Source organism: Artibeus jamaicensis, unplaced genomic scaffold (assembly GCF_021234435.1).
Source record: "Artibeus jamaicensis isolate MK-2021 breed Jamaican fruit bat unplaced genomic scaffold, CSHL_Jam_final contig_444, whole genome shotgun sequence".
In the NCBI taxonomy this organism is placed as follows: domain Eukaryota; kingdom Metazoa; phylum Chordata; class Mammalia; order Chiroptera; family Phyllostomidae; genus Artibeus; species Artibeus jamaicensis.
The window spans coordinates 131,140-155,771 of NW_026521831.1; the positions used below are offsets into that span (position 1 = coordinate 131,140).

General features: G+C 50.8%; 1 protein-coding gene across 1 annotated transcript; it reads left to right on the forward strand.

Moving 5' to 3' along the window:
* The first annotated feature begins 12,551 nt into the window (after positions 1 to 12,551).
* LOC128627550 (rab-like protein 2B) lies at positions 12,552 to 14,159 on the forward strand. The gene is made up of 5 exons (XM_053665984.1): positions 12,552 to 12,585; positions 12,763 to 12,897; positions 13,080 to 13,174; positions 13,461 to 13,544; positions 13,722 to 14,159. The coding sequence occupies exons 1-5, from the start codon at positions 12,552 to 12,554 to the stop codon at positions 13,809 to 13,811; spliced, it is 438 nt and encodes a 145-aa protein (XP_053521959.1). The 3' UTR covers positions 13,812 to 14,159.
* Positions 14,160 to 24,632: the final 10,473 nt, after the last annotated feature.

Genomic DNA, 24,632 nt, shown 5'->3' on the forward strand with positions numbered 1-24,632 from the left:
CTCCCACAACTTTCAGATGCAACGAGTACAGGAAGAGGGTCAACAAGCTCTTACGAGGACAGGAGTCTCACTGTCTGAAGCTGAGGTGATTGGGCTGAAGCTCTCTTCCTAAAACAAATTGTGGCAACTAAACCTCTTAAGAAAAACTGAAATGACAATCTTAAGGGATTTCTCAGTCTTCCCTTTCTGAACAACCAGTTTAACATCAACATGCCAAATGCAAAAAGCTGGCCCTCTCATGACCGCCCCTGATACTCTTTACACAGAAGCTGTATATCCACCACCTACATTAGTACATTGTTCCATATTTCACTGGCATAATCATTCATTTTTGAGAATCAGACTTTACTTAAATTGTTAAATCTTACTTAAGTCAATGGTGACATGCATGTACTCCCCAAATTCACCCCATATTAAATACCTGACTGCTTGCTTATGTGGTGGGGAAACAACCTTTCCTGGAACCTCAAGAATCTTTCTGCTGCTCTAATAATCCAACAGGTATGACACAGATTAGCAAGTAAAAATAGCCAACTGTCAGACATACACAGCCAGGATGACCCCACTCACAGGACAGAGTCAGAAACCCCACATAGACAAGAGCATAAATGAGGCGGTGATGATGTGAGATGCCGTGGTCATTTCCTATGAGAAAGATCTCTCCTTAGATCTGTGGGAACATATCTGACATGTAATAAAAGGAACAGTTGGAACAACTGAATGAGAAAAATGTTGGGCCCCTTACATAACATCCTCCACCAAAATCAATTCTTTAATTGATTTCAATAGCCACTCATAACTAACATAAAACACTCAGAGCTATCTAAAACATACCAAGAGATCTAAAGTGAAAGAATGGGAAAAGTATACTATACAAACATGAACCAAATGAAAACTACCTAACATACAGTAGACTTGAAGGCAAAAAATGAACCACTACTACAAATAAAGATGAGTACTTCATATCAATAAGTTCAATGTACCAGTTAGTTCCAAATTTTTATTCAGTTAATAACATAAACTCACAATTATATGGAATAAAGCTGCAAATTAACAATCATAATAGGAGATTTAACCAACATCTATCATTCAGGTTCTGTTTCAGAACCAATAAAACCCAGAAAAAATAGTATAAATATTTAAAAAATAACATGAGAAAAAATGGCATTCAATGTGCATAAGTACTTCACTATACCCCAAAATTGCAAATTACAGATGCTTTCCAAGCACCCTGGGAATTAAAAAAACAACAACTGACCATACTGTAATATAAAGCAAATTCCAACAAACTTTAAAGAACTGAAATTTATATGTATATATATATATATACACGCACACATGTGTATATCTGTATATATGTAATATGTATGTACAAACATGTATATATTTCTTGCTCTCACTGCCATTAATCAAGAAATCAGTAACAACACATACCTAAAAAGAACTCATATTTACAAATTATGAAATACACTGCTAAATAGCCACCCAAAAATAAATCACAATTGGAGTTAGAAAATTATTTGCATGGAATGATAGTAAAAACACTTCTTACCCAGGACAGATCACTCAGGTTCCAAACATGATCACAGCTTCCAGCTCAGTGGTTTTTCACATCAGGTGGACTTTTCCCCCAAGGGGACATTTGGCACATTGTATGGAGACCTTTCACACTGTCCTTGGGGTGGGGTTAAGGTGGGAGTTACTGGCATGAACTGAACAGAGGGAAGGATTGCTAATAAGCACCTACAATGTGGAGAAAAATCCCCCAGGAGAAAATATTATCCATAGCAATGAGAAACCCTACTCTCTATGGAGCAGGATGGAGAGTCCATGAGAATACAAACAGCATGTGACTTTGCACCCTAGATCTGAAATCATTCCTCCCTCTGGACAGGCAACCTGGAGGCTGACAGCTAAAGAACAACAACAAAAAGTAAATTAAAATGTCAGTCATCTTGCAAAGACTGGGGAGGAATGTCCTTAGCTAACAAGACACCCACAAAAGCTCAGAAGCCAAGGAAGATCTGACACCTTAAGAGACTGCACCACACTGTGACAAACCACAGCACTGAGAGTCGCTGTCCCTTTTCATTGCCCAGAAATCACTCTGCAGTAAGTCTTTCTTAAAATTATTTAGAATCTACAATCTTACTCTTTTAGATTGCAGAACTCACCATCAAATGTTCCCCTTTTTGAAAGTGTGGACATTGCCATATTGTGAGTTCCTCAGATAACCTGCAAGGGGGCACAATTTTACTTACAAAGTACTTCTGATTTCTAGAACACCATTGCTCTGGGTCCTGAACTTATTTACAATGCTAAGAAGCATGTTACTATTTTATCTAATTATTAATGAACTTATAACTAACACATTTTAACTCTTCATATCTTTATGTTTTATTCCAAGCTCTATTTTTCATGCCTTATACAGCTAAACTAATATAGTTTTATTATTGCATGATATCTTCTTTACCTTGACAACTCATGAATATCAACCTAAATTTATCATACATAATACAACTTAGTACATTGTGTGGTAAATAACATGCAGAAGTAAGTATCTTTTATATATACAAAGAATAATTTAAAGACATAATCAAAGAACCAATGGCGAACCCCCAAATCCAGAGTCTGGTCCAGATGATGTGTGCATAAAAAGTGGTTCCAGGGAACTGGTCAGTGACATTGGGACCTGAGATTTGTACCTCAAAACAGTCTTTAAAAAAAAATCAACAGTCACTGATGTTCCACTATAATGAACCACTTTTCCTGCTGACCTGTACTAAGATTATTCCCCAAAATCCCCACGAGATGGCAGCAGAGATGCACACGTGGAACAGGTATTAGTGGCTTGACCAAACAGTTCCTTTGATTTTTATGTATAAAATGATAGCGTTTTATTTTTTTAACCTCCTGGGTTAAAATTTATTTTAAATAAATGTTACTTTCTTCATTGGTTAAGGAAGTTGCAACAAAGCACATTACAAATGTGCTTTTCACACTTAGATCTTCTACAATTTTCAAGCACACTTGGATCTTCTAAAAACCTGACTCTGTTACATGATACAGCTAGTTCCAACAAATGGCACATAACACACACTTATTGCTTCCTTTGCCCTAATCTGGAAATGAGTCACAAAGTAACTGGTCAGTCCTTACATTTAGACATTTTTAAATACACTTCTGAATACCATTGCCATCAACAGTCATTGACATTCCACCAGAACCAACCACTTTTCTTATTGACCGGAACTAAAGTGTTATTTCTAAAATGAACAAGAGATGGCAGAAGACAACCAAGCTTTGAACTGGTTTGTTTTTCATTGACTATATTGTACTATGGAGCAAGTTTTTAAAAAAAAATCAGATTCTTTGAGGTTCTGGCCAAGATGGAGGCATAGCTAGAAAATCTTCTCTTCCTTGCACAACCACAAGCAGGATAACAACCAATCTAAAATCAACAAACAACCAGAACTGCCCAAAAATCAAACTGCATGGCACTCTGACAACCAAAGAACTAAGGAAACAGTCAACCAGACCAACCAAACTGGTGCGCACTAACAAAAAATATATATATGGCCCAAATGAAATAACAGAGCAAAACTCCAGAAAAGAAGCTAGGTGATGAGATAGCCAACTCATCTGTGGGAGAGTTCAAAGCCTTGGTAATCAAAATGCTCACAGAACTGATGGAGCTTGGTCGAAAAATGAAAGAACAAATGAAGACTACCCAAAGTGAAATAAAGCAAGATATTCAGGGAACCAACAGTGAAAGGAAAGAAATCAGGACTCAAATCAACTATTTGGACAAAAGGAAGAAATAAACATCCAACCACAACACAATGAAGAAACAAGAATTCAAAAAAAAAATGAGGAAAAGCTTAGGAACCTCTGGGACAACTTCAAATGTTCCAGTATCCAAATGATAGGGGTGCCAGAAGGAGGAGAACGAGAGCAAGAAATTGAAAACTTATTTTAACAAATAGTGAAGGAAAACTTCCCCAATCTGGTGAAACAAATAGACTTCCAGGAAGCCCAGAGACTCCCAAAGAAGAACACACCAAGGCACATCATCATTAAGTTACCCAAGATTAAAGATAAAGAGAGAATCTTAAAAGCAGCAAGAGGAAAGGTGAGAGTTACCTACAAAAAAATTCCCATAAGGCTACCAGCTGATTTCTCAAAAGAAACCTTGCAGGCAAGAAGGGTCTGGAAAGACATATCTCAAGTCATGAAGGGAAAGGACCCACATCCAAGGTGATTTTATCCAGCAAAGTTATCATTTACAATGGAAGGGCAGATAAATGCTTCCCAGATAAGGTCAAGTGAAAGGAGTTCATCATCACCAAGCCCTTATTATATAAAATGGTAAAGGGACTTATCGAAGAAACTGAAGAAGGTCAAAAAGTATGAACAGTAAAATGACAACAAACTCACAACTATAAACAAATGAACCAAAAAGAAAAGAAAAACAAAACCAAAAACAAAACAAAAACTAAGCAAACAAGTAAAACAGGAACAGAATCAGAGAAATGGACATCACATGGAAGGATTTCAGTGGGGAAAGGGGAAGGAGGAATGGGGGGGAAAGGTACAGGTAAGAAAAAGCTTAATTAGTAGGCATAGAACAGATGGGGAGAGATAAAAATGGGATAGAAAACAGAGAACTCAAAGAACTTATATGTACAACCCACAGACGTGAACTAAGGTGCGGGGGAAGCTGGAAGGTTGGGGTGCAGAGTGGAGGGGAGATAAAGGGGGGGAATTGAGAAAAATGTAATAGCATAATAAAAAAATTTTACAAAAAATAAATATAAGTAAATAAAAAATAACAAAATAACTGGACATGACTAATGGTAAAGATGCTCTATACCAAACCTTGAGAAAGAAATCTTCACCCTTACGTGCACAGCTTAGAAACAGACGCTGAAAATCCACAAGTTTTGCACCTGTACCAGGAACCTAAAATAGTAAACAAAGTCCAGGCAAAGTGGAGGAAAAGGGCCCGTAGACATGTCCTGAGGGGCACGGACATGAAATGAGAGCACTTGTATTTTACTTTACTTTTTTTTACCTCTTGATGAAGAATTTCCAATAAATTTGACCTCCATGTTACTTAAGGAAGCTAAAACAGAAATAGCAAATTACAAATGACATTCAAGCACACTTGGCACTTATAAAAACCTGCCTTTATTATGCTACAAAGCCGGTTCCAAGAAACATCACAACAAAACTCGCTTATAGCTCCCTTGGCCGATATCTGGAGACCAGTTGCAAAGTAACCGCACAGTCCTGACATGTGGACGTCTTCAGCTGCGCTTCTAAATCACACTGCTATGAAAAGTCAATAATGTTCCCCCTGCAATCAACCACTTTTCCTGCTGACCTGCACTAAGGTGTCATCCCCAAAATGACCACGAGATGGCAGCAGAGACCGACAGAGGCAATACACATCCCATTAATGATTTGGATGAAAGGTTCTCTCCCTTTTTACTGTAAGATGCAATGACTGGCACGCTTTTCATTCCCCCCCCCCCAAAATGTGACTGCACAAGGTCATAGCCATTCAGTTCCACTGCCCTCTGCCACCTTTCAGGCAGCTTCCCATTCCTTCATCGCAAAGCACGGTTACCTTTAGGAGCAGGGAGCTCTTCCAGGTGCCTTCTGCAGTCTTTCAGAAAATGCAAATTTCTCTCCACTGAGAGAAATTCGGAATATCAAACTAAATGAGCATGTGAAGGTATGAGGTCTGGTGAGTACTGGGGATGAAACGACTGCGCGGCCAGGCTGAAACCCCTTTTCCCTGGTCACCAAAGAGAAAAGTGGGCTCCTACCTCATCCCGAAGCTTTCCCGTCTTCTGCCTCGACTCTTTCCCACAGGCAGTGCTTGCAGTCGGTCTGATGGGGCAGCACGTGTTGCGAATTTCCCGAAGGAGCTCCCCCTACAGGACGCCCTCTGGTATCACCACACAGGCAACATCAGCTCCTTTGGATGAAGACCGCCCAGTGCAGGGGCTGCTGGTGGTGGTTCCTTCATTTGCCACCAATCGCTCCCATTCCACATTATTCTCAAATTTCCACAGTTCATACCTCCTCACAATTTGCTTGCAAGCAGAATGATTTCCTTATGTTTCCGTAGAGAACCACATGTGGAAATGAGGTCAAGAAAGATCCCCTCTCGGAACTTCCGCCAAGATGGAGGCATAGGTGGATGTGCTGTGCCTTCTCACACAACCAAGTTTAGAGACAACTAAATATTAGCAACAGAAAACACAGCCAGAACATGGAAAATTGAACTTTTCGGAAGTCCGTTAACAACAAATTCTTCAGCCTGACCAGTAAGGGGCGAAACCAGCGGTTGGTGAAGCGGGGTTGCACAGGAGGACTCGGTCAGACAGGCGCACGGAATCCAGGAGCAGGGTTGGACCTAGTGAGCGACCACAGGGGAGACAGCGGGGGAGCGGTGCTGCGTGTTGACTGTGGTCGCGCATTTGTGCGCCGGTGGACAGGCGAGGGAGTGGGCGGTTGGACCGGGGCCCGTCCGCAGCAAACAGCAGTGGAGGGCACGGCCATTTCCCTGCTCTGACCCCACCTCCACATACAGCGTCATAACCCAGCGACTCTGAGTGGCCCGGCCCAGGTGAACAACCTAAGACGCTAATCCTCACCCAGCTGTAAGAAACAGCAGAGGGGGGTCGTCATTTCCCCGCTCTGACCACGCCCCCACATACAGCGTCACAACCCAGCGACCTGGGAGTCCAAGGTACCGCTTCTCACACTTAAAGGGCCAAAACAGACCAAAAATGGCGCAGGAAGATCTCAAAGCCCCAGAGCCCATAGATCTAAGCGATGAAGAAATAGCAAAACTCTCAGACGCACAGTTTAAAACACTGGTCATCAGGATCCTCACAGAACTGGTTGATTATAGCCACAAATTAGACAAATATATGAAGGCGAAACTAATTAAAATGAATGGAATTACACAGGAAATCAATAGCGATGAAAAGGAAACTGGGTCTCAGATCAATGAAGTGGACCAGAAGAAAGCAAATAATGGCCAAACAGAAAAGAGTGAAGAAGCAAGAATTCAAAGAAATGAAGAGAGTCTTAGGAACCTCCAGGACATCTTTAAACGCTCCAACATCTGAATTATAGGGGTACCAGAAGGGGGAAAGGCACAGCCACCAGTGGAAAACTTATTTGAACAAATAATAAAGGAGAATTTCCCCAATCTGGCAAAGGAAATAGACTTCCAGGAAATCCAGGAAGGTCAGAGAGTCCCAGAGAAGTTGGACCCAAGAAGGAACACACCAAGGCACATCATAATTACATTAGCCAAAATTAAAATGAAGGAGAGAATCCTAGAAGTAGCAAGAGCTAAGGGGACAGTCACCTACAAAGGAGTCCCCATCAGACTGTCAGCAGATTTCTCAAAAGAGACCTTACAGGCAAGAAGGGGCTGGAAAGAGGTATTCCAAGTCATGAAATCCAAAGACCTACAACCAAGATTGCTCTATCCAGCAAAACTTTCATTTAGAATGGAAGGACAGATAAAGTGCTTCTCAGATAAGATCAAATTCAAGGAGTTCATCATCACCAAGCCCTTATTATATGAAATGTTAAAGGGACTTATCTAAGAAAAAGAAGTTAAAGAAACATGAACAGCGAAAGGACAACAAACTCACAGTTATTAACAACCACACCCAAAACGAAAGCAAACTAAAAGGACAGCTAGATCAGGAGTGGAAACATAGAAATGAAGATCTCAAGGAGGGTTAGCAACAGGGGAGTGGGAGGAGGAGAAGGGGGGAGAAAGTACAGAAAATAAGTAGCATAGACAGTAGATAGAAAATAGAAGGGGGGGCAAGAATAGAATGGGAAATATAGAATCAAAAGAGCATCTCCTGCTGGCCTCAACTCAGATGCTATTTCAAAGAATCGCACTAGATGGCGGTGTGCAGGAGAGTGTGAAAAAGGGTCCCACTCCGAGAGGGTGGGGGTCCTGCCAAGTCAGCCCTGGGTCCTCAGACTGCTAGGAGAAGTACTTTTACCTAAGACAGGATGGAGCCTAATGACATGAGGTCTGGGTCCTCACCAGAGAGCATAAGAGGTCATGTCAGGTCACCTCTGGGTCTTATACGCAAGGGAAGGGACCTCACCTGAGACCTGTGGGTCCAAGAGTCCTGTGACCTGAGGCCTGGGCCACTTGAGTGTGGAGAGGACCACACGAGAGACAGGAGTGTCCTGTTACTGCACACCTGTGTCCTGTGAGGGTTGAGAAAGGTCTGTGAAATGTAAGTGTCCTGACCCTCCACCTTTGAGCCTGGTAACTGTGCAGAGAAAGCTGTGGGTCCTGTCACTTCAGCCCTGGGTCCAGGAATATCCAGAAGAAGCCTCTCCAGGGGGAGGAAGCTGTGGTTTCGAGTCAGCCCCGGGTGTTGTGAGCAGGAGGAGAGGCCCCACCCGAGAGGACACCTGGTCTTCTGACATCAACCAGCGTCCAATTCAGTGTGTGGGGGTTCAACGTGGGATAGTCGGGGGTGCTGTCTCATCACCTTGGAGTCTTCTGAATGTGGGAGGCCCCTCACTGAGAAATTAGGGAGCCCTGCCATCTGAACTCTGGGTCCTGGGAGTGTGGGAAGGGGTCTCTCCCTCCCAGGAGTGGGGTCCTGTCACAGTGAAGAGGGACCCGACCTGGGAAAGACAGGCGTCCTGCCTGACAGCCGAGTCCTGTGGACATGGGAAGGGTTCCCACCTGACAAAGTAGGGAGCCTGTCACACTGGCTCTGTCCCCTGTGCGTCTGCAAAACGGTCCCACCAGGAAGAAGAGAGATTCCCCTTCCACTCAGCTCTGGGGCCCCTCATTGTGGGGAAAGGTCCCTCCTGGAAAATGCAGGCGATCCTGTCACGTCTGCTCTGGGGGCAGGGACGCTGGGGTCGGGTCACACTGGAGACAGGAGAGGGCAGAAGAAGGCAGCCAACGCTGTGGTCCCAATTATTCAGCAATGCAAGTCACAGACCAACACCAACCCTGAGGACTCCCGGACGCAGTAACTCCTGGCAAGAAAGGTCCCCACTTCAGCAACGGGGTTGGGCAGGAGCTACTATCCTCTGACACCTTCAGCCTGATTCCTCGAGTCCATATGCCACGCGCCTAGTTTTGTTGCAACAGCAAAGTTCACTTCCATCTTTAGGGAGAACTCCTCACAGTGGCTACAGCAAAGAAGACCCTCACCGTCAACCACTTCACTTAGAACTGTCCCCAAACTCTACCTCGGCCCTTCCCCTGGCTGGGCACACAGTGAGAACCAGACCCCCACTGGGCCGGCGTCCCCTCGGACAGGGACGTTTGTCTCACCAGGGGCATTTCTGACATAAACGCTGACTCTCCCTACTGGCACCTAAACAAGCCGAATGTCTGGGGAGAAAAACGCGCGTGTAACGACCCTGCTGCTGGAGGCCGCCCATGTGGGCAGGTCCCCTGCTCAGGCGCCCGGAGCCTCCGTGTCCGCACTTGGGGTCCAGCGACCCTCCCCCTGTTCTGGCACCGCGGAAAAAGGGAGAAGTCCTTCACCCCCTCACCACGCTCCCGGGACGCCGGTTTCCCGTTTTTTCCTCTCTCTTCCTAACCGGAAAAGAGAGGGGTGACCTAGGCGGCGTTGGACAGCGCATCCAAATGAACCCTCAGCCGACGCCGGCTCCGCGAACCCCCAGACACGCACTGCGCCCCGCTGGCCCGTGAGAGGCCGCAGGCCGGCGCGCAGCGTCGTTGGTGGTGAGGCCCTCCCTGCCCTTGAGCGACAGGCCCCCCCAAACCTGTGCGAGCGCGCGGCCCCTGTCCCATCTCCCTCCCCATTGCTCTTCCCCAAAACCCTCCTGCAGTTTCTCACCGTCTCCGTCACCTCCGCCCCCCCCCCCCCCCCAGCTCTCTGTCCCCAAACCTCCGTTCTCCCCGTTCCACCCGATTTCCCCGCAGGCCCTTTCCCTTCTCGCCCCCAAAGTAACCCGTTCACACCTCCCCTGACCGGCTCCGGTCCACCTCCTGTATCCGCAGCTTCCCAGCACCGCGCACCAGGGTGCGGTCCTCCTTCCAGTCACGCACTGCCCTTCCCTCCTCTCCGGGGCTTCGCCCCCCCCCCCAACCCCGAACCTCGACCCGCCAGGATCGCATCCCCGCCAGCACCTCCGCCCCCCTAGAACCCCTCCCGGCCCCTCCGTGGTGCACCGGGCAGAGTCCTGGTCACTCCTCCTCCCGTAGTTCTCGAAGTTCCCGGACCCGCATCGCCCGCGCCCCCTCGGCGGCTCTCCTTCCCAGGACCTTCGCCCCTGGGGCCCCGCCGACGCCCCTCTGCCCATGCGGGCTGATCCGCTGGCGCGTCCGGGCCCAGTGACCCCTGGGAGGGAAGAAGGGACGGGCGCGTCAGGGGGGACGGGATGGGTCTAAGAAGGGCTCTGGGACCGGACGGACCAACCGGACCGTCCAGACCGCAGGGAGGCCGAGCTGAGCGCCCGGCAGGTGTGTCCCGGGCCGCGGGGGTGCGGCCGAAGGGCAGTCTCGGGCCGGGGAGGGGAGGGCGTCGGTAATAGTCGTGCCCACCCTGCAGTGATATTAGAATGGCGGGGGGGGGGGGGGGGGGTGAATCCAGACTGAGTAACGTGCTGCCTTTGACGTCATTCCTATTTTCAGTCCTAGAAAGAGGGAAGAATTTGACGTCAAATAAGGGAAACCTGTCGCTTCAGTCCGGAAATCTAAACAAAAGGAGTGACGTCCCAGTAAGAGCAACATTAACAAAATGGACCATAAACTGAGGAAAACACACGCAGACCAACGAGCCTCCCAGGGCGCCGCCCCCGCTGCCTCTCGCCACGCAGTGCAGAGGGGGCCGCGGGGACCGTGGGTTCCCGGGCGTCCGCTGAGACTTCACTGTTTGCAACGCTCACCGAGGTCCAGGGCTGGGAGGGGGAGCAGAAACCATCCCTCCGGCTCAACCCTGACTCAGGTGTGACCCTGGGCAAGGCCTGGGCGCCTCGCAGACACGGGAAGAAAAGAGGGGGAGTGAGCCAGTGAGGCGCACCCCTGACCCCACCCCCATAACCTCCACCCTGCACCCTAACCTCCAAACTCAAACCATGACCCTATAACCCTGGACCCTAGACCCTCAGCACTGACCCTTACACTGCAAGCCTGGCCCTGACCTTCTAACTCTGACCCCATACCCTAACCCTGACCTCTCTCTTGACTCCTGACTCCTAGCCCCTAACTGGAGCCCTAATATAAAAAGTAGTTTTAAAACTGAACAAAAAAACAGACACTCGACCCAATTTTAAAATGAGGAAAGGACTTGAATAGACACTTGTACAAACAAGACATAAAAACGACAGCAATTATATAAAAAGTTTCAACATTAATAATCACTTTTTAAGATTGGATTTATTTTACAGAGAGGGGAAGGGAGGAAGAAAAACAGCAAGAGATACATCACTTGGTTGCCTCTCACAAGCCCCCAGCTGGGGGCCTGGGTCACACCCCGGGCACGTGCCCTGACTGGGAATCAAATCAGAACCTTGTGGTCCGTAGGCCGGTGCTCAATCCACTCAGCCACACTGGCCAGAGCAGTGATCCTTACTGAAATGAAAATAAAAGCTACAATGACATATCCATTTCCACACACAAGAAGACGAATATGTGGGGACCACTGTGTGGTTTCTGAGAGTGCAGCCCCTCAAGAGCAAGTCTCCCTGGAAAACCAAAGATGCAGGTGGCAGACATGACCCGACTCCACCCCGGGGCTTCCCGTGGGAAGCAGGCCTGATAAGTACAGTGTCTCCTTTGAAGCCTGTTCTGCTCTGTTGTGTGTGGCTCTGTTGATATAAACCGTATGTTTAAGTTCGGGGCCTAAGAAGTACACTCCTCATCTCATGAAACACGGGTTAAAGACCCTCCGGCATCAGCACGAGGAACAGACCCTGACCGAAGGCAGACCTCTGTGTTCCTCCGATTGTTGTCTACAGATAAAATCTATTTTTGTGATGACTGTAGCCTTTTGGGCATTGGTTGATGGGATATGATGAGTGCTGTGTACACGTACACGTACCATTCCCAATCAAAGCCGTTTGGGACCAGGGCCCGGGGCTGTTCTCCACCAGCGGGAGTCACCACCCCCTTCGGGGCCAGAACAGCAAGGTTGCGTCCGGGACGACTTATCTGTCACCCACAGGGGACGGGAGGAGCCCCCCACAGGAACACAGACGAGTGCTGAGCAGTGTGTACAGAGGTTAAGACCCTCGTGCTGCGGGAATGTGAAAGTTCAAGGTGTCTCAGAAAGCTAAACATCCAGTTACCTTCGAACTCAATTCCACTCCCTAGTTACATACTTCCCAAAACTTAAGACAGGTTTCCCACCCAAAATTGGTTCATGAATGTTTGTAACAGCCTAATTCACACACCAAAAAGGTGGACACCGCCCCAACGTCCACCCACACAGGCGTGGACAGACGGAACGCGCTCTCTCCGTGGACACAGTCCTGCTCAGTCTTGAGAAGGAAGGTGGATGTGGGTGGTGCAGCTGCCGCAGAAACACGGTGGTTCGTCAGAGGTTAACTAGGGACTCGCCACGTGATCCCGCGATTCCGCTTCTGGACTCACGCCCCACCAAACTGAGGACAGGCTCTGGAACCGAGGGCTGCACCTCTGTTCCCGCTGGGCCCGCCTCTCTGGGGTGAGTCGCCTGGGCAGCGTTTGGGGACCTCGACTCCCCTGAGCTGCCCGCCTCTGCTCACTGCAGGTGTTCGACGTGCAGAGGAAGGTGACCTTCAGAAACCTGGGTACCTGGTACGCAGAGCTTCGGGACTTCAGGCCGGAGATCCCTTGTGTCCTGGTGGCCAATAAAATCGACGGTGGGGCCCTCCCTGCCTCTGGTGTCTGAGGTTCCCGGGGGTCCGAGACACACCCTTGGTTGCAGGCTGTCACCTCCCTCCCAGTAAATACCCCGCTCTCTGGAAAGGGGCCGTGACCCGGCCCGCCAGCCCCTCTCTTTCCGTTGATGACTGTCTGGTGTCCTACCTCCTCTCTGCACTGAACATAAAGATGACCCAAAAAAGCTTCAGCTTTGCCAGGAAGTTCTCCCTGCCCCTGTACTTTGTCTCGGCTGCGGACGGCACCAACGTGGTCAAGGTAATGGCAGCCGGGCGAGGTGGGGACGCACAGGGCAGCGCATGGCTGACTACAGGGGGTGGGGCCCTGGGGCGGTGGTGGGGCCTGTGACAGGCGGGGCCCTGTAACTACTTGCAGAGGGGCTGGTGGGCCTGTGGACCGTGCATGGAGGCTGTGATGGGAAGCAGGTGCACTGAGGGCTGCAGTGTCCTGTGGACCGAGGGCGGTGCCAGTGGGTCCGAGACAGGCAGGGCCCAGGTCCCTGGCACCCACGGCCAAAGTTTCCTTTCTCCCCCACCTCCCCCAGCTCTTCAATGATGCGATTCGATTGGCTGTGTCTTATAAGCAGAATTCCCGGGACTTCATGGGTGAGGTTTTGCAGGAGCTCGAGGTAGGTCAGGCCCAGTGTCAGGTAGGACCCAGGAGTGGCTCCTTGTAGCAGGGTGTGCAGCACAAGCCAGTGCAGCGGCTCCAGCAGACAGCGCCTTCGGGGGATGCCTCGCACAGGGAGATGTCACTGCATGTGGGCAGGTACAGGGCCAGGCCTCACCAGCAGCCTTGTCCGCAGAACATTGATTTGGAGCCAGAGGAGGAGGAGCACAGGCCCGGCCAAGAGCAAGAGCAGCTTGGCCGCCCCGAGAGCCCGGCCCCCTCCTGAGGCCCAGAAGGAGGTCCCTCCCACCCTCCGGCAGCCCCCCAGCCTGCCCGGGACACCAGCCTTTCCACCGTGAGCCCCTCCTGTACTTCAGGCCGAGAGGGGCCGGCCCCAGCAAGCACCCTGGACACAGGGAAGAGGTCCGCCCCAGGCCCGAGGCAGGATGAGGGACTGCTGCCTCCCCCCAGGGTCACTCGACAGGGGCTCAGGGAGCGTGCTGGGTGTGTGTCTCAGATGAAAGGAGACTCGGGCCGCTGTTTTGTCTCCCAGAACTGACCTCAGGGCCTCTTTGTTGCGTGGCCACCGAGGGCGTGACTTCTACCCCTGACTGCCCATTCCCATCGCTGCAGAAAGTGGGGGCGTCATCCTTTTCACTTCCAGTCTCCCAGCCAACCTTTTTAAACACTGGGTTTGAGCAGAGAGCTGTTCTTGCCACAGGGGTTTCAGGAGCCCCTCTGGGTACGGCCAGAACATCGGTTCCTGGCCAAGGTCACAGACACAGGGGTGCCATCAAAATCCAGTGAGCAGGTGGCAGGTGTGCCGGACTTGCTTCACAAACGTCTTTGCTGGAAAACATCGAGGGCCAGAGCAGCCTCCGGGAGGCGTGCGTGCCATTTTGGATGAGAGACTCTGCAAGGGGAACGTCGTCGAAAACCCCAGTGGGAGGCGCTCCCTCGGAGCCCGAGTGGCGGTGTGGGCGCTGCAGCAAGCCCGCCGTCCAGCCCACGTCTCCCACCACCTGCGGCTCACTCGTGGGTTTTACCGATGGTTCTGTGGGTCATCTGCTTTGTGTTTATTTGCTGTGTTCTCGCTCACAGTAAAGGTTGAATTACATACACATGAGCACACGTGTGTGTCATGCGTCTAAATGTCACTGGGCAAACGCACAAAAGAACCTCAAGCACGTGAGGGAGGGAAGGAGGGAGGGGGCGTCCGGGCCGCCCAGGTCAGCTCAGGATGCACTGCAACGGGGGCCATTTCACCGCCAGCCAGCGGCTTTGAAAGACTGAGTTTGGGGAGAACAAACTTTTTCCCCTTTAAATTATGATGCTTACAATTTCAATTTCAGAAATTAAACCTGACCAGGGATTTTTAAGAATGTGTTACCCTACCCTATTGAGGTGGGCTTTTAAAAGCCACAAAAAAACACGAACCAAACAAAAACCCACCCAGGGTTACCAGAAATATCAGGTACTTTTTAATATAATGTCCTCACGGAGGTCTAACTCAACACCCCGTCGTTCACCCTCAGTGTTGGTTTCGCTGAACCATCTCGCTTCAGAACCCCACGAGGCAGGGCCCGAGAAGGCAGTTCTGGTCCACACACCCTCCCGGGCAAACCTCTCAGCAGGGTGGCCAGGACCAGGGGGGCAGTGAGCCGTCCCTCAGCACAGAGCAACTGTGGGTGAGTGCCAGCCACGGCCACGGCCACCACCCTGCTGCTGCTCAGATGCACCTGCTTCTCAAAGTTCATCCTGCCCTCGCTTGACCCACGCAAGGAACATCACCCCTGACTCTTTTGAAGGGAACTTATGTAACAAAATTATCTATTTTAAGGTAACCAATACAGTGTTATAAGTACAGTTACAGTGTTGAGCAACTATTACCTCTAGTTCTAAACCATTTCAAGCCTTGGCTGGTGTGGCTCAGTGGATTGAGTGCCAGCCAGCAAACCCAAGGGTCACCGGTTCAATCTTCAGTCAGGACATGTGCCTGGATTGCGGGCCAGGTCCCTGGGGGAGCGGGTGGGGGAGTGTGTGGGAGGCAACCACACATTGACGTTTCTGTCCCCCTCCCTTCCCCCTCTAAAAAAATAAATAAAATATTCTTTAAAAAATGAAAAACAGCCCTGGCTGGTGTAGCTCAGTGGATTAAGCGCAGACCTGCAAACAAAGGGATCATGGTTCGATTCCCAGTCTGGGCACATGCCTGGGTTGCAGACCAGTTCCCAGCAGGGGACACACAAGAGGCAACCACGCATTGATATTTTTCTCCCTCTCTTATTCTCTTCCCCTCTAGAGATAAATGAATAAAATCTTAAAAAAGAAAGAAAAACAGAACATCTACTCAGTTGGCAAAGACTGATGAATTTGATATACACCCAGGGTTGGTGTAGATGTGGGGGATGGGCACATGGAGGGAAAGGGAGGGAGTGCAAAGCCCCAAGGGGTGGCCTCCAGGAAGCCTTGGGGGTAACAGCAGCCCCCCTGTGGAGAGTCTAGGGGTGTGGGGGCGACTTTGCCCTCAAGTCCTCCCATTCACCACAGATGAAAGTAAACACTACCAAGACATCTACTTGGGGAGGAGAGGTGGCCAGTTTCTCAGAGGAAAAAGGCCAGAAGCCCCTTCCTCCAGGGGCTTTTACTGGGTTGTAATATGTTGGGAACCTTACACCTGGCTTCTAGCTAAAAACATTGCGTTGATTACAGGAACCTGTGCGCTCCACAAGCCAATCGGCTACAGGCACATGAGGTGTCCACGAGTACCAGTTGCACCCAAGTAACCAATAAGCGGGCCCTTCTTAGTCTCGAGCTAGCCAATAGCAAGCAACCCAATCTCTCCCTCCTCCCCTATATCTATACCCAGTTCGGAAAAATAAAGTTTGCAGCTTGATCAGAATCTTTTGTCTTGCTGCCATTCTTCGCGCCTCTTGTCCCCCCAACCCATTTGTTCTAGGTAGGTGGTCGAGCTCCAGTTGACTGCTCTGCGGGCCGCAGCAAGTGGCACCCAAAGTGGGGCCCCCGATAGCCGCCGGAACAAAGCACCGTCCCCGCCAGTGACTTCCCTACACGGATTGGATCGCCGACTACTCCACCGCCACACAGATCCAGGAGCCCCTCCCCTCGACGGCGAACTCGGCCAGGTAAGTCCCAATCATGGGACAAGCATGTTCACAGAATGATATTTTTATAAGTCAATTAAAGCAAACTCTCAAGGTGCAAGGAACTCGAGTTAAGAAAAAGGATTTAGTTTTATTTTTTGACTTTATATTCAAAATGTGCCCCTGGTTCCCCCAAGAAGGGACGATTGACCCGCGGTGTTGGAACCGGGTCGGAGATTGCCTTAATGACTATTATCGAGTCTTTGGCCCCCAGACTGTCCCCATCACCGCCTTCAGTTACTTTAATCTTATTAAAGAAATCTTAGTCACTCATGGGCATTCTCCGAATGTCCAGAGCCTCTGTAAAGAGGGACAAGAAATTTCAAAAAATCAATCTCGGCCCCCTTCGAGGGCCCCCTCAATTTGCCCCTCAATTTCTATTAACATAGAGGAAGAGATGAAAAAAACCCCTAACCCTTCCCGTAATTCCTCAAATAACCATGTCGACCACTTAAACCCAGCAGAAGAGGCCGAACTCGAAAAAGAGGCAGCTTCTTACAATAACCTTGACTGGCCTCCTCTCTCTTCTGCTCCCTTACTTAAAGATCTCCCAGCTTTTCGGCCACCCCCCTATGCACCCTCGAACCTACCGCCTGCGGCCACCCGTATTCTGGCCCCCATTCTAAACAACCCCGAGCCACCAACAATCCATCAAAAATCCCTTCTCCAAAAAACCTCCATTCAAGAAGCCTTGATTCTCATTCGAGAAATCAAGGCCGTGGCTAAAGAATTCACTGATTTGACCGTATCCACCTCCACTGAATTACTTGCTTTCCCTGTCACCAGAAGCCAAAGTCAGGCCAATGCGCCCTCAAACAGCCAAGCCGATGTGCCCTCAAGTAGCCGAGCCCGCGAGACCGACGGCTCCCAACACCCTCTCCCAAGTAGTGAGGATGAACGAGAGTCTAACGGCTCTAGCTCTGATGAGCTGATGAGGAAGAGGCTTCTGCCTCCGAACCCTCATACTCCCACTCCTATAAGCGGCTCAGTTTAAAAACCTTAAAAAAATCAAAACAGCCGTAGCCAACTATGGTCCCACTGCCCCCTTCACAATTGTCTTAATTGAAAACCTTAGTGAACGGTGGCTTACACCCAATGATTGGTTTTTTGTAGCCAGAGCCGCCCTAAGCGGAGGCGATTTCATACTTTGGAAAAGCGATTACGAAGAGACCTCCAAACAATTCGCTGAACGTAACGCCCGTAAAACCTCTTCCAAAAGGTGGACATTAAAGAAATTCCTAGGCACTAGCCCATATCAACACAATAAAAAACAGGCTCAATATCCCCCCGGACTTTTAACACAAATCCAGTCCGCCGGGTTGAAAGCCTGGAAGCGCCTCCCCCAAAAAGGGGCCGCTACCACTTCCCTAGCAAAAATTAGACAAGGTCCTGATGAACCCTATAGCGACTTTATTAGCCGCTTACAAGAGCTAGCAGAGCGCCTATTCAGCACAGGAGAAAGTGAAAGTGCCTTTGTAAAACATCTCGCCTACCACCCACTAGCTTTCCCCAAACCGCAGGGAGTAGACCTAGATACCCAGACTGCTGACATTTTAATAGCCACACATCAAGCTCTTAATGTATCTAACCCTCACCTAGCCGAGGATTGCTGGTTATGTATGAGCCTAGGCACCCCCATGCCTTTAGCTATTCCTGTCAATATATCCACCCTTAATGAATCACAGCTACAGTGTAACCCTAGTTTACCTTTTAGAGCCCAACCTACAATATTCCCACCCTCCCCGTGCTTACAAGGCATAGCTCAAAATAATAGCTTCGACATTCCCGTCGGCTTTATAGAATTTACTAGTTGTAGCAGCATAACGAATTATAGTAACCCCCTTTGCCCAGGTCATGGACAAATATTCGTTTGTGGAAACAACCTGGCCTTTTCAGCCTTGCCTGCTAACTGGACCAGGCTATTTGTCTTGGCTACCTTACTACCAGATATAGATGTTCTCCCCGGAGACGAGCCTGTCCCTATTCCCAGCTTAGACCATATTGCAGGGCGACAAAAAAGAGCATTAACATTCATACCCCTATTAGTTGGATTAGGCGTCTCTGGAGTAGTTGCCACAGGGACTGCAGGATTGGGAGTCACAGTCCATTCATACACAAAGCTCTCTAAACAACTAATTGATGATGTCCAGGCTCTGTCCAGTACCATTAGTGACATCCAAGACCAAGTAGACTCCCTAGCAGAAGTTGTCCTTCAAAACAGACGAGGTCTAGATTTACTTACTGCAGAACAGGGAGGTATCTGTTTGGCTTTATAGGAACACTGCTGCTTCTATGCCAACAACTCAGGCATCGTCCGAGACAAGATAAAACAGTTACAAGAAGACTTAGAAAAAAGAAGAAAAGAACTTTCCGAACACCCCCTTTGGGGTGGACTCAACGGAATTCTCCCCTACCTCCTTCCCCTCTTAGGACCTTTAGTTTCTATCACCCTCATCCTCTCCTTTGCCCCCTGGATTCTTAGACGTGTAACCAACTTAGCCAAAGACCAACTTAACAGTGTACTAGGAAGACCTATTCAGGTGCACTATCAACAATTAGAAATGCTGGAACATGGAGCGGACTCTGAGCCGTACGGCCGCTGGGGTGCTAGGCCACGATTCCTGCCAGGTTCCCCTCCTGCGGGAGCAGCATAACCCTCGAAGATATGCTTCACAGCCAAGTAGCTGTGATAGACACCGCTGGGTGCAAGGCAAAGCACTGCAAGGAGAGGCCTGCACGTATGCCCACTTCGAGTCTCCTGAGAGGTAAGCTGACTTGCAAAGAGGTTGGTACCCAACTCCTCTCCTCCCAAAAGGTACCCTAAAGCTCAGAATGAGCCCAGGAGGAGTCAGGCCTCTGCCTCCCCCAGCCGGTTAAAGTCTACCCTACCTACATTCTCCTCGCCCTCAAAGTAATAAAAAGGGGAGGAGATGTTGGGAACCTTACACCTGGCTTCTAGCTAAAAAACATTGCGTTGATTACAGGAACCTGTGCGCTCCACAAGCCAATCGGCTACAGGCACATGAGGTGTGCATGCGCTCCACAAGCCAATCAGCTACAGGCACATGAGGTGTCCACGAGTACCAGTTGCACCCAAGTAATCAATAAGCGGGCCCTTCTTAGTCTCGAGCTAGCCAATAGCAAGCAACCCAATCTCTCCCTCCTCCCCTATATATATACCCAGTTCGGAAAAATAAAGTTTGCAGCTTGATCAGAATCTTTTGTCTTGCTGCCATTCTTCGCGCCTCTTGTCCCCCCAACCCATTTGTTCTAGGTAGGTGGTCGAGCTCCAGTTGACTGCTCCGCGGGCCGGAGCAGTAATACACAAGAATACAGGGCGGCAAGGATCAAACAGTAGATGACATTTCAAAGAAATCTGAGGGCTTAGTCTGAGTCAGAGTCTGTCAGGAAGGGAGTTTTGCAGAAACTTTAGGGTTTCCTGCTCATACCCTTAACATATGAATGATAGCACTCTTAGCAAAGCAGGATTCACAGGATTTTTAGGAATTCTTTCTTATGCCAGATTTATACCAAATCCCGCTCTAGCAAGGCAAGGAGCTGCACCCCTTCCCATCAGGTTTTCAGGTTTAAGTGGATTAGAGCCAGGAAGCGCTTCTCCCAGAGGACATGGGGACATGTCACAGTAGCCTGGGGGGCAAGGGTCCATTGCTCCTCTTTGTCGCAGCCCCCCGAGTCCTTCCATGAGGCCTCCCAAGTGATCGAGTCTGGCTTAGGTTGCCCCCCGCTGTGAGGGGTCTTACCCATCCTTGACTTCCGACCAAGCTTTGGGGGCAGGAGGAGGAAACTGAGGCAGCATTTGCTACCAAAGATAAGCCTTTGTCTCCTGTGGCTCCCATTCCGGAGGTCGCTCACTCATCCTTAGCCATGGGGGGCAGTTACAATTCCCGAAACCAGGCAGAGCAGTTCCCAACACAGTGGGTGTGGTAAGGGTTGCCTGAGAGCTGTGGTCGACCAGCTGGCTGGACTTAGTTGCCAGTTTCCAGTTTCACAAATTATCTGGTTGTCAGGGCTCTCTCTCTCAGAAAATACTCCCAGCAAGGGGGTAACAGACCCCCAAAGGTTGGCCCCTGGTAAGCTTCAGGGGACTGCACCTCCTCTTTAGAGAAGGGGTGCAGACCCCACAATACACAAAAAAATGTGCAAAAAAATAGATAGAGACTCATTATATGTGGACAACAACCATGTGAATAGAAAATGAAAAGAATGATGATAGTAAGCAAATTACGATGACAATGAAGTTGATGAAGATGATGATGAAGACAGGCATTTCGCCCAACAGTTTAGGTGGAATCTCTATCCAAGGTCATCGGATTTCAGGGTTCCTTCTGCTGCCAGAGACGACTTGCTTCCCCATAGGCCGCACGCAGCCCAGAACGGCTATGAGTGTGGCCCAAGACAAAGTCGTAAATCTACTTAGAACATTACGGAATTTTTCTGTGATTTAATATGTGGCCCAAGACAACTCTTCTTCCAGGATGGCGCAGAGAAGCCGAAAGTGAGGACACCCCATTGGGTGGAACTTTGTATCATTCCTTGGATGTAAAACTAAACCCAAAGACGAATCCAGGGGCTTCCTCTGCTGCATCGGGTGCTGACCTACCCAATAAGATTCCTTCCGGGAGGCTGGGGAGCAAGTTTTCTGCCCCGCCCACCGCAGCAGACAGAACTCACTGACTGAAGACCACATAGCCCATCAGGAGAGCAGACGAGAAGGCGGCTGCAATCTGGGGGAAATGGGAGGGTGTGAGATGTGGACCACCGTCACCAGTTTTTCCTGTCCGGACCCAGCAGGACGGAGGCCAGCTGTGGGTGAAACTGCGTGGCTCTTCCCGGTCCCCGTGTGTCCCAGGGATGCCTGGTGTGTCCTGGGGGGAGGACGATGGCCGCCCGGGGGAGGGGGCAGGGCTCTGGACACTCTGTTCAGGGGTTCGGAAACTTTAGGTCGTTTTTACGTAGAAATGCTTTGTCAACCTGGACAGAGACTGTGGCCGTGACTGTGGTGGTGACCGTGAGGGTGGGAGACGGGCCTGCCCGCACCGCACCGCACCGGTTTGTGAGGACGCTGCACATGCCGCGCATTCATCCCTGCACGTGCAGGTAGGGAATGCAAGTTCCAGCAGCTTCCAGCAGCTGAAGGGACCGCCGTAGGTTTGCGGAGGGAAGTTACCTGCGAGCCTCACCAAGCGCACGCACAGTAAAACCAGGGGGTGCACAGGGTCCCCGGACACAAGGGCCAGCAAGGGGCAGGTGCAGGAGGAGGTCAGGGCCGCTTTCCTATCCGGGGTCCTCTTCCTGGAATACCTGTCCTCAGGGGACCGCTCTGGGCTCCCGACTTTGTGCTCACTTCTGAAGTCTGAGTTGAAAGGTGCGTTTTCAAAACAGACCACATTCTCACGTGGACCAAAGGCAGCGTCTCTTTGAGACACTGGAGCCCAGTTCCGATGTATCACTGGACCTTCCGCCCGGTGGTAGCTGGGTGTGCCCCGAGGCCCTGCTCCACCCAGCAGTGCGGCCAGCCCCACGCAGCTCCCGGCCCAGCCAGCCAGCTGCAGGACCCTCGCATGCTGGACAACGGGCACCAGAGGCATGTGAAAGAGCCCCGGGGGTGACAGTCAGTGACCTGGTGTCATGCTCACAGCACCAAGAGCAGGTGATGACACCACGCAGAGGCAGAGGGACCCAGGGCGGAATGGTGCAGCATCCAGGATGATGACAAACATATGCCCCAAGGGGACACGGAGCGTTTGTCTTGCACAGGCGAATCTCGGGGACAAGTGGGGAAGGCCCTTCAGCAAGTCAGCTCATCACATGAAGTCCTGGTGGCTTCGCAGTTCATTCCTGCCGCTGGACCCCCAGCTAGTGACACTAGGTAGAGCTTCCCAGTGGGAGTCTCTAGGAAACCTGCAGGGTGTTCACATTGGCCCTTTTTGCCCCAAAGTGTTTTCACACCGCCATCACATTTGAATGAAGGTCTGGTGCACATCAGGTCGCAGACGCAGAGCTCCTTTTCTTCGGTGCGCCTCAGTCCTCCCTCGCCGTCCCCCTGTGTCCCATGGGGCTGAGAAGTCCCATGTCACCGCGACTGCTGCTCCTGTCCGGGGTGCTCTTCGGCTGACGCTCTTTCCGTCTTCCCTCTCTTTTCCGACATGCTTACATTTTGCATAACTGCGAATGGGTGCGTTTTCCTCACTGTCTCGCCTTTTGGAATTTTATATAATCTTTCACCTTTGGGACCTGAGAGGACGCTGCAGGTTGAGGTCCCAGGAGCCAGACACCCCCCCCCCGCACCCCCCCCCACGCACGCACGCACGCCGCCGACTCGGGTGGGCGGGGTCCCAGCAGCAGCGCAAGGCTGGGGCTCGGGAGCCCCCCTGTGGCCACCCGGAGGCATTGCACGTTCTGCGCCGTGCTTCAGGGGGCGCTATGGCAATTTGAGCTTTAGGGGTGGTCCCACCTGCCAGAATACTTGTTCCCTCCTCAATTCCCCTGCCCCAACTTTCGTCATGGTCCAGTCCCGGTGTGACGTCACGCGGTGGCAAGGCCTGCCCTGACAGCACCCCCACCCCCACCCTGCTCCCCCTGCACTGCGCCGGGCCCACCCGCCTGTGCAACTTCAGTCTTTCCGAAGGCGCAGAGCTGCCCTCCTGGGAGGGAAGACTTAGCCCAACCTCAGCGCCCAGAGACGCCTGGGGCGCGGCCCAGCAGGCTACCGCCTGGCACTCCCCACCCAGCTTCTTTGCAGTGACCTGTGGTGGCCTAGAAACTGCCCTGGAGTTCTCAGCGCCGCGTGAGCTCCCACGCCAGCGGTGCCAGTGTTCCAGTGCGGAGCTTCCCCGTGTTCAGCCTTGTGCCATAAAGAACGAACAATCTTCTTCATCCTTACCTACTGTCGCCAACTCGTGGCTCCTGTCGCCCTGAGCCCCCATTCTTGGCCACTCAGATGGCGAGGCGAGGCTTTCCCCGGTAAGATCTCGCAGAGCTCAGTGTGGTGAAGGGGATTTGGTGTCCCGGCCAAGGTTTGGCGGACGCACCTGAGCTACACAGCGTATCTACTTCACCTGCAACGTCCCTTCCCTGTTCGAGGCAGGTTGGGAGTTTCTCTGGGGAACTGGCAGTAAAGCGAAGGGTGGAACATGAGCATTTATTAGCGTTCTCTCCCCAAACAGCACCAAAATGAGAATTCTGACAACAGTAGGTGCTTATCTACCCTTTCCACACCCCAGGACTGTCCTCAGCATGTCACATGGGCAGCTCATTTAGTCCCCGTGGTGCCCAACTTACTGAGGGGAAGCTGTGCTGCAGGCTCAGCCGGACTCCCAGGGGACGGCCGGAGGGTGGTCTCCAGGTGCCTGAGACACGGCGGGGACGTCCACCCACACACCTGGAAGAGGGGCTCTCTCTCCAGCCAACACTGCTGAGGTGCAGGCAGGGCTCATCCCACTCTGGGTGTCAGCAGGATGGCTGTCCAGACGGCTGTTCTGACCAGGTGCTGTCCTTGACCCTCTCGGATCTGCCGAGGACTCTGAGGAGGCAGCATCTGACCTTGCCTGGGGGGAGGGGCTGCAAGGACATCCACCCGCCCTCCCAGCCAAACCTCCCAGGGACTGGCCGCACCACCTCCACTTTCCTGTCCACTCCCTCGGGAGTTCATTCAAGTGGCCATGTACCCCACAGTCCACAGGCTATTCCCTCAAGCAGCCGGTGGCTTCCTGATTGACTGATGGGCATCTCAGCCCACCTCTCCCACCGCAGCCCCTCGGCCCCTCCAGCTCCTTGCTGGGTCCTTCCCTGTCTCACTGAGTCTGTAGCAGCTCAGCAGGTCCTGGGCCTTGGCTTGTCCTTCCATTGCTCTCTCAGGGCCCCTCTCATCCCAGGCCCCCTTCTGAGATGGGCACCAACACCCCAAAGCCCAGGTCCTTAAC

Bases quoted from the DNA above. Each gene is read 5' to 3' on its own strand.
- LOC128627550 (XM_053665984.1), top strand. From the start codon at position 12,552: ATGTGGGTGGTGCAGCTGCCGCAGAAACACGGTG. The intron at 12,586-12,762 runs GTTCGTCAGAGG...GACTCCCCTGAG, and splicing joins GCTGCCGCAGAAACACGGTG to CTGCCCGCCTCTGCTCACTG. The intron at 13,175-13,460 runs GTAATGGCAGCC...CACCTCCCCCAG, and splicing joins ACGGCACCAACGTGGTCAAG to CTCTTCAATGATGCGATTCG.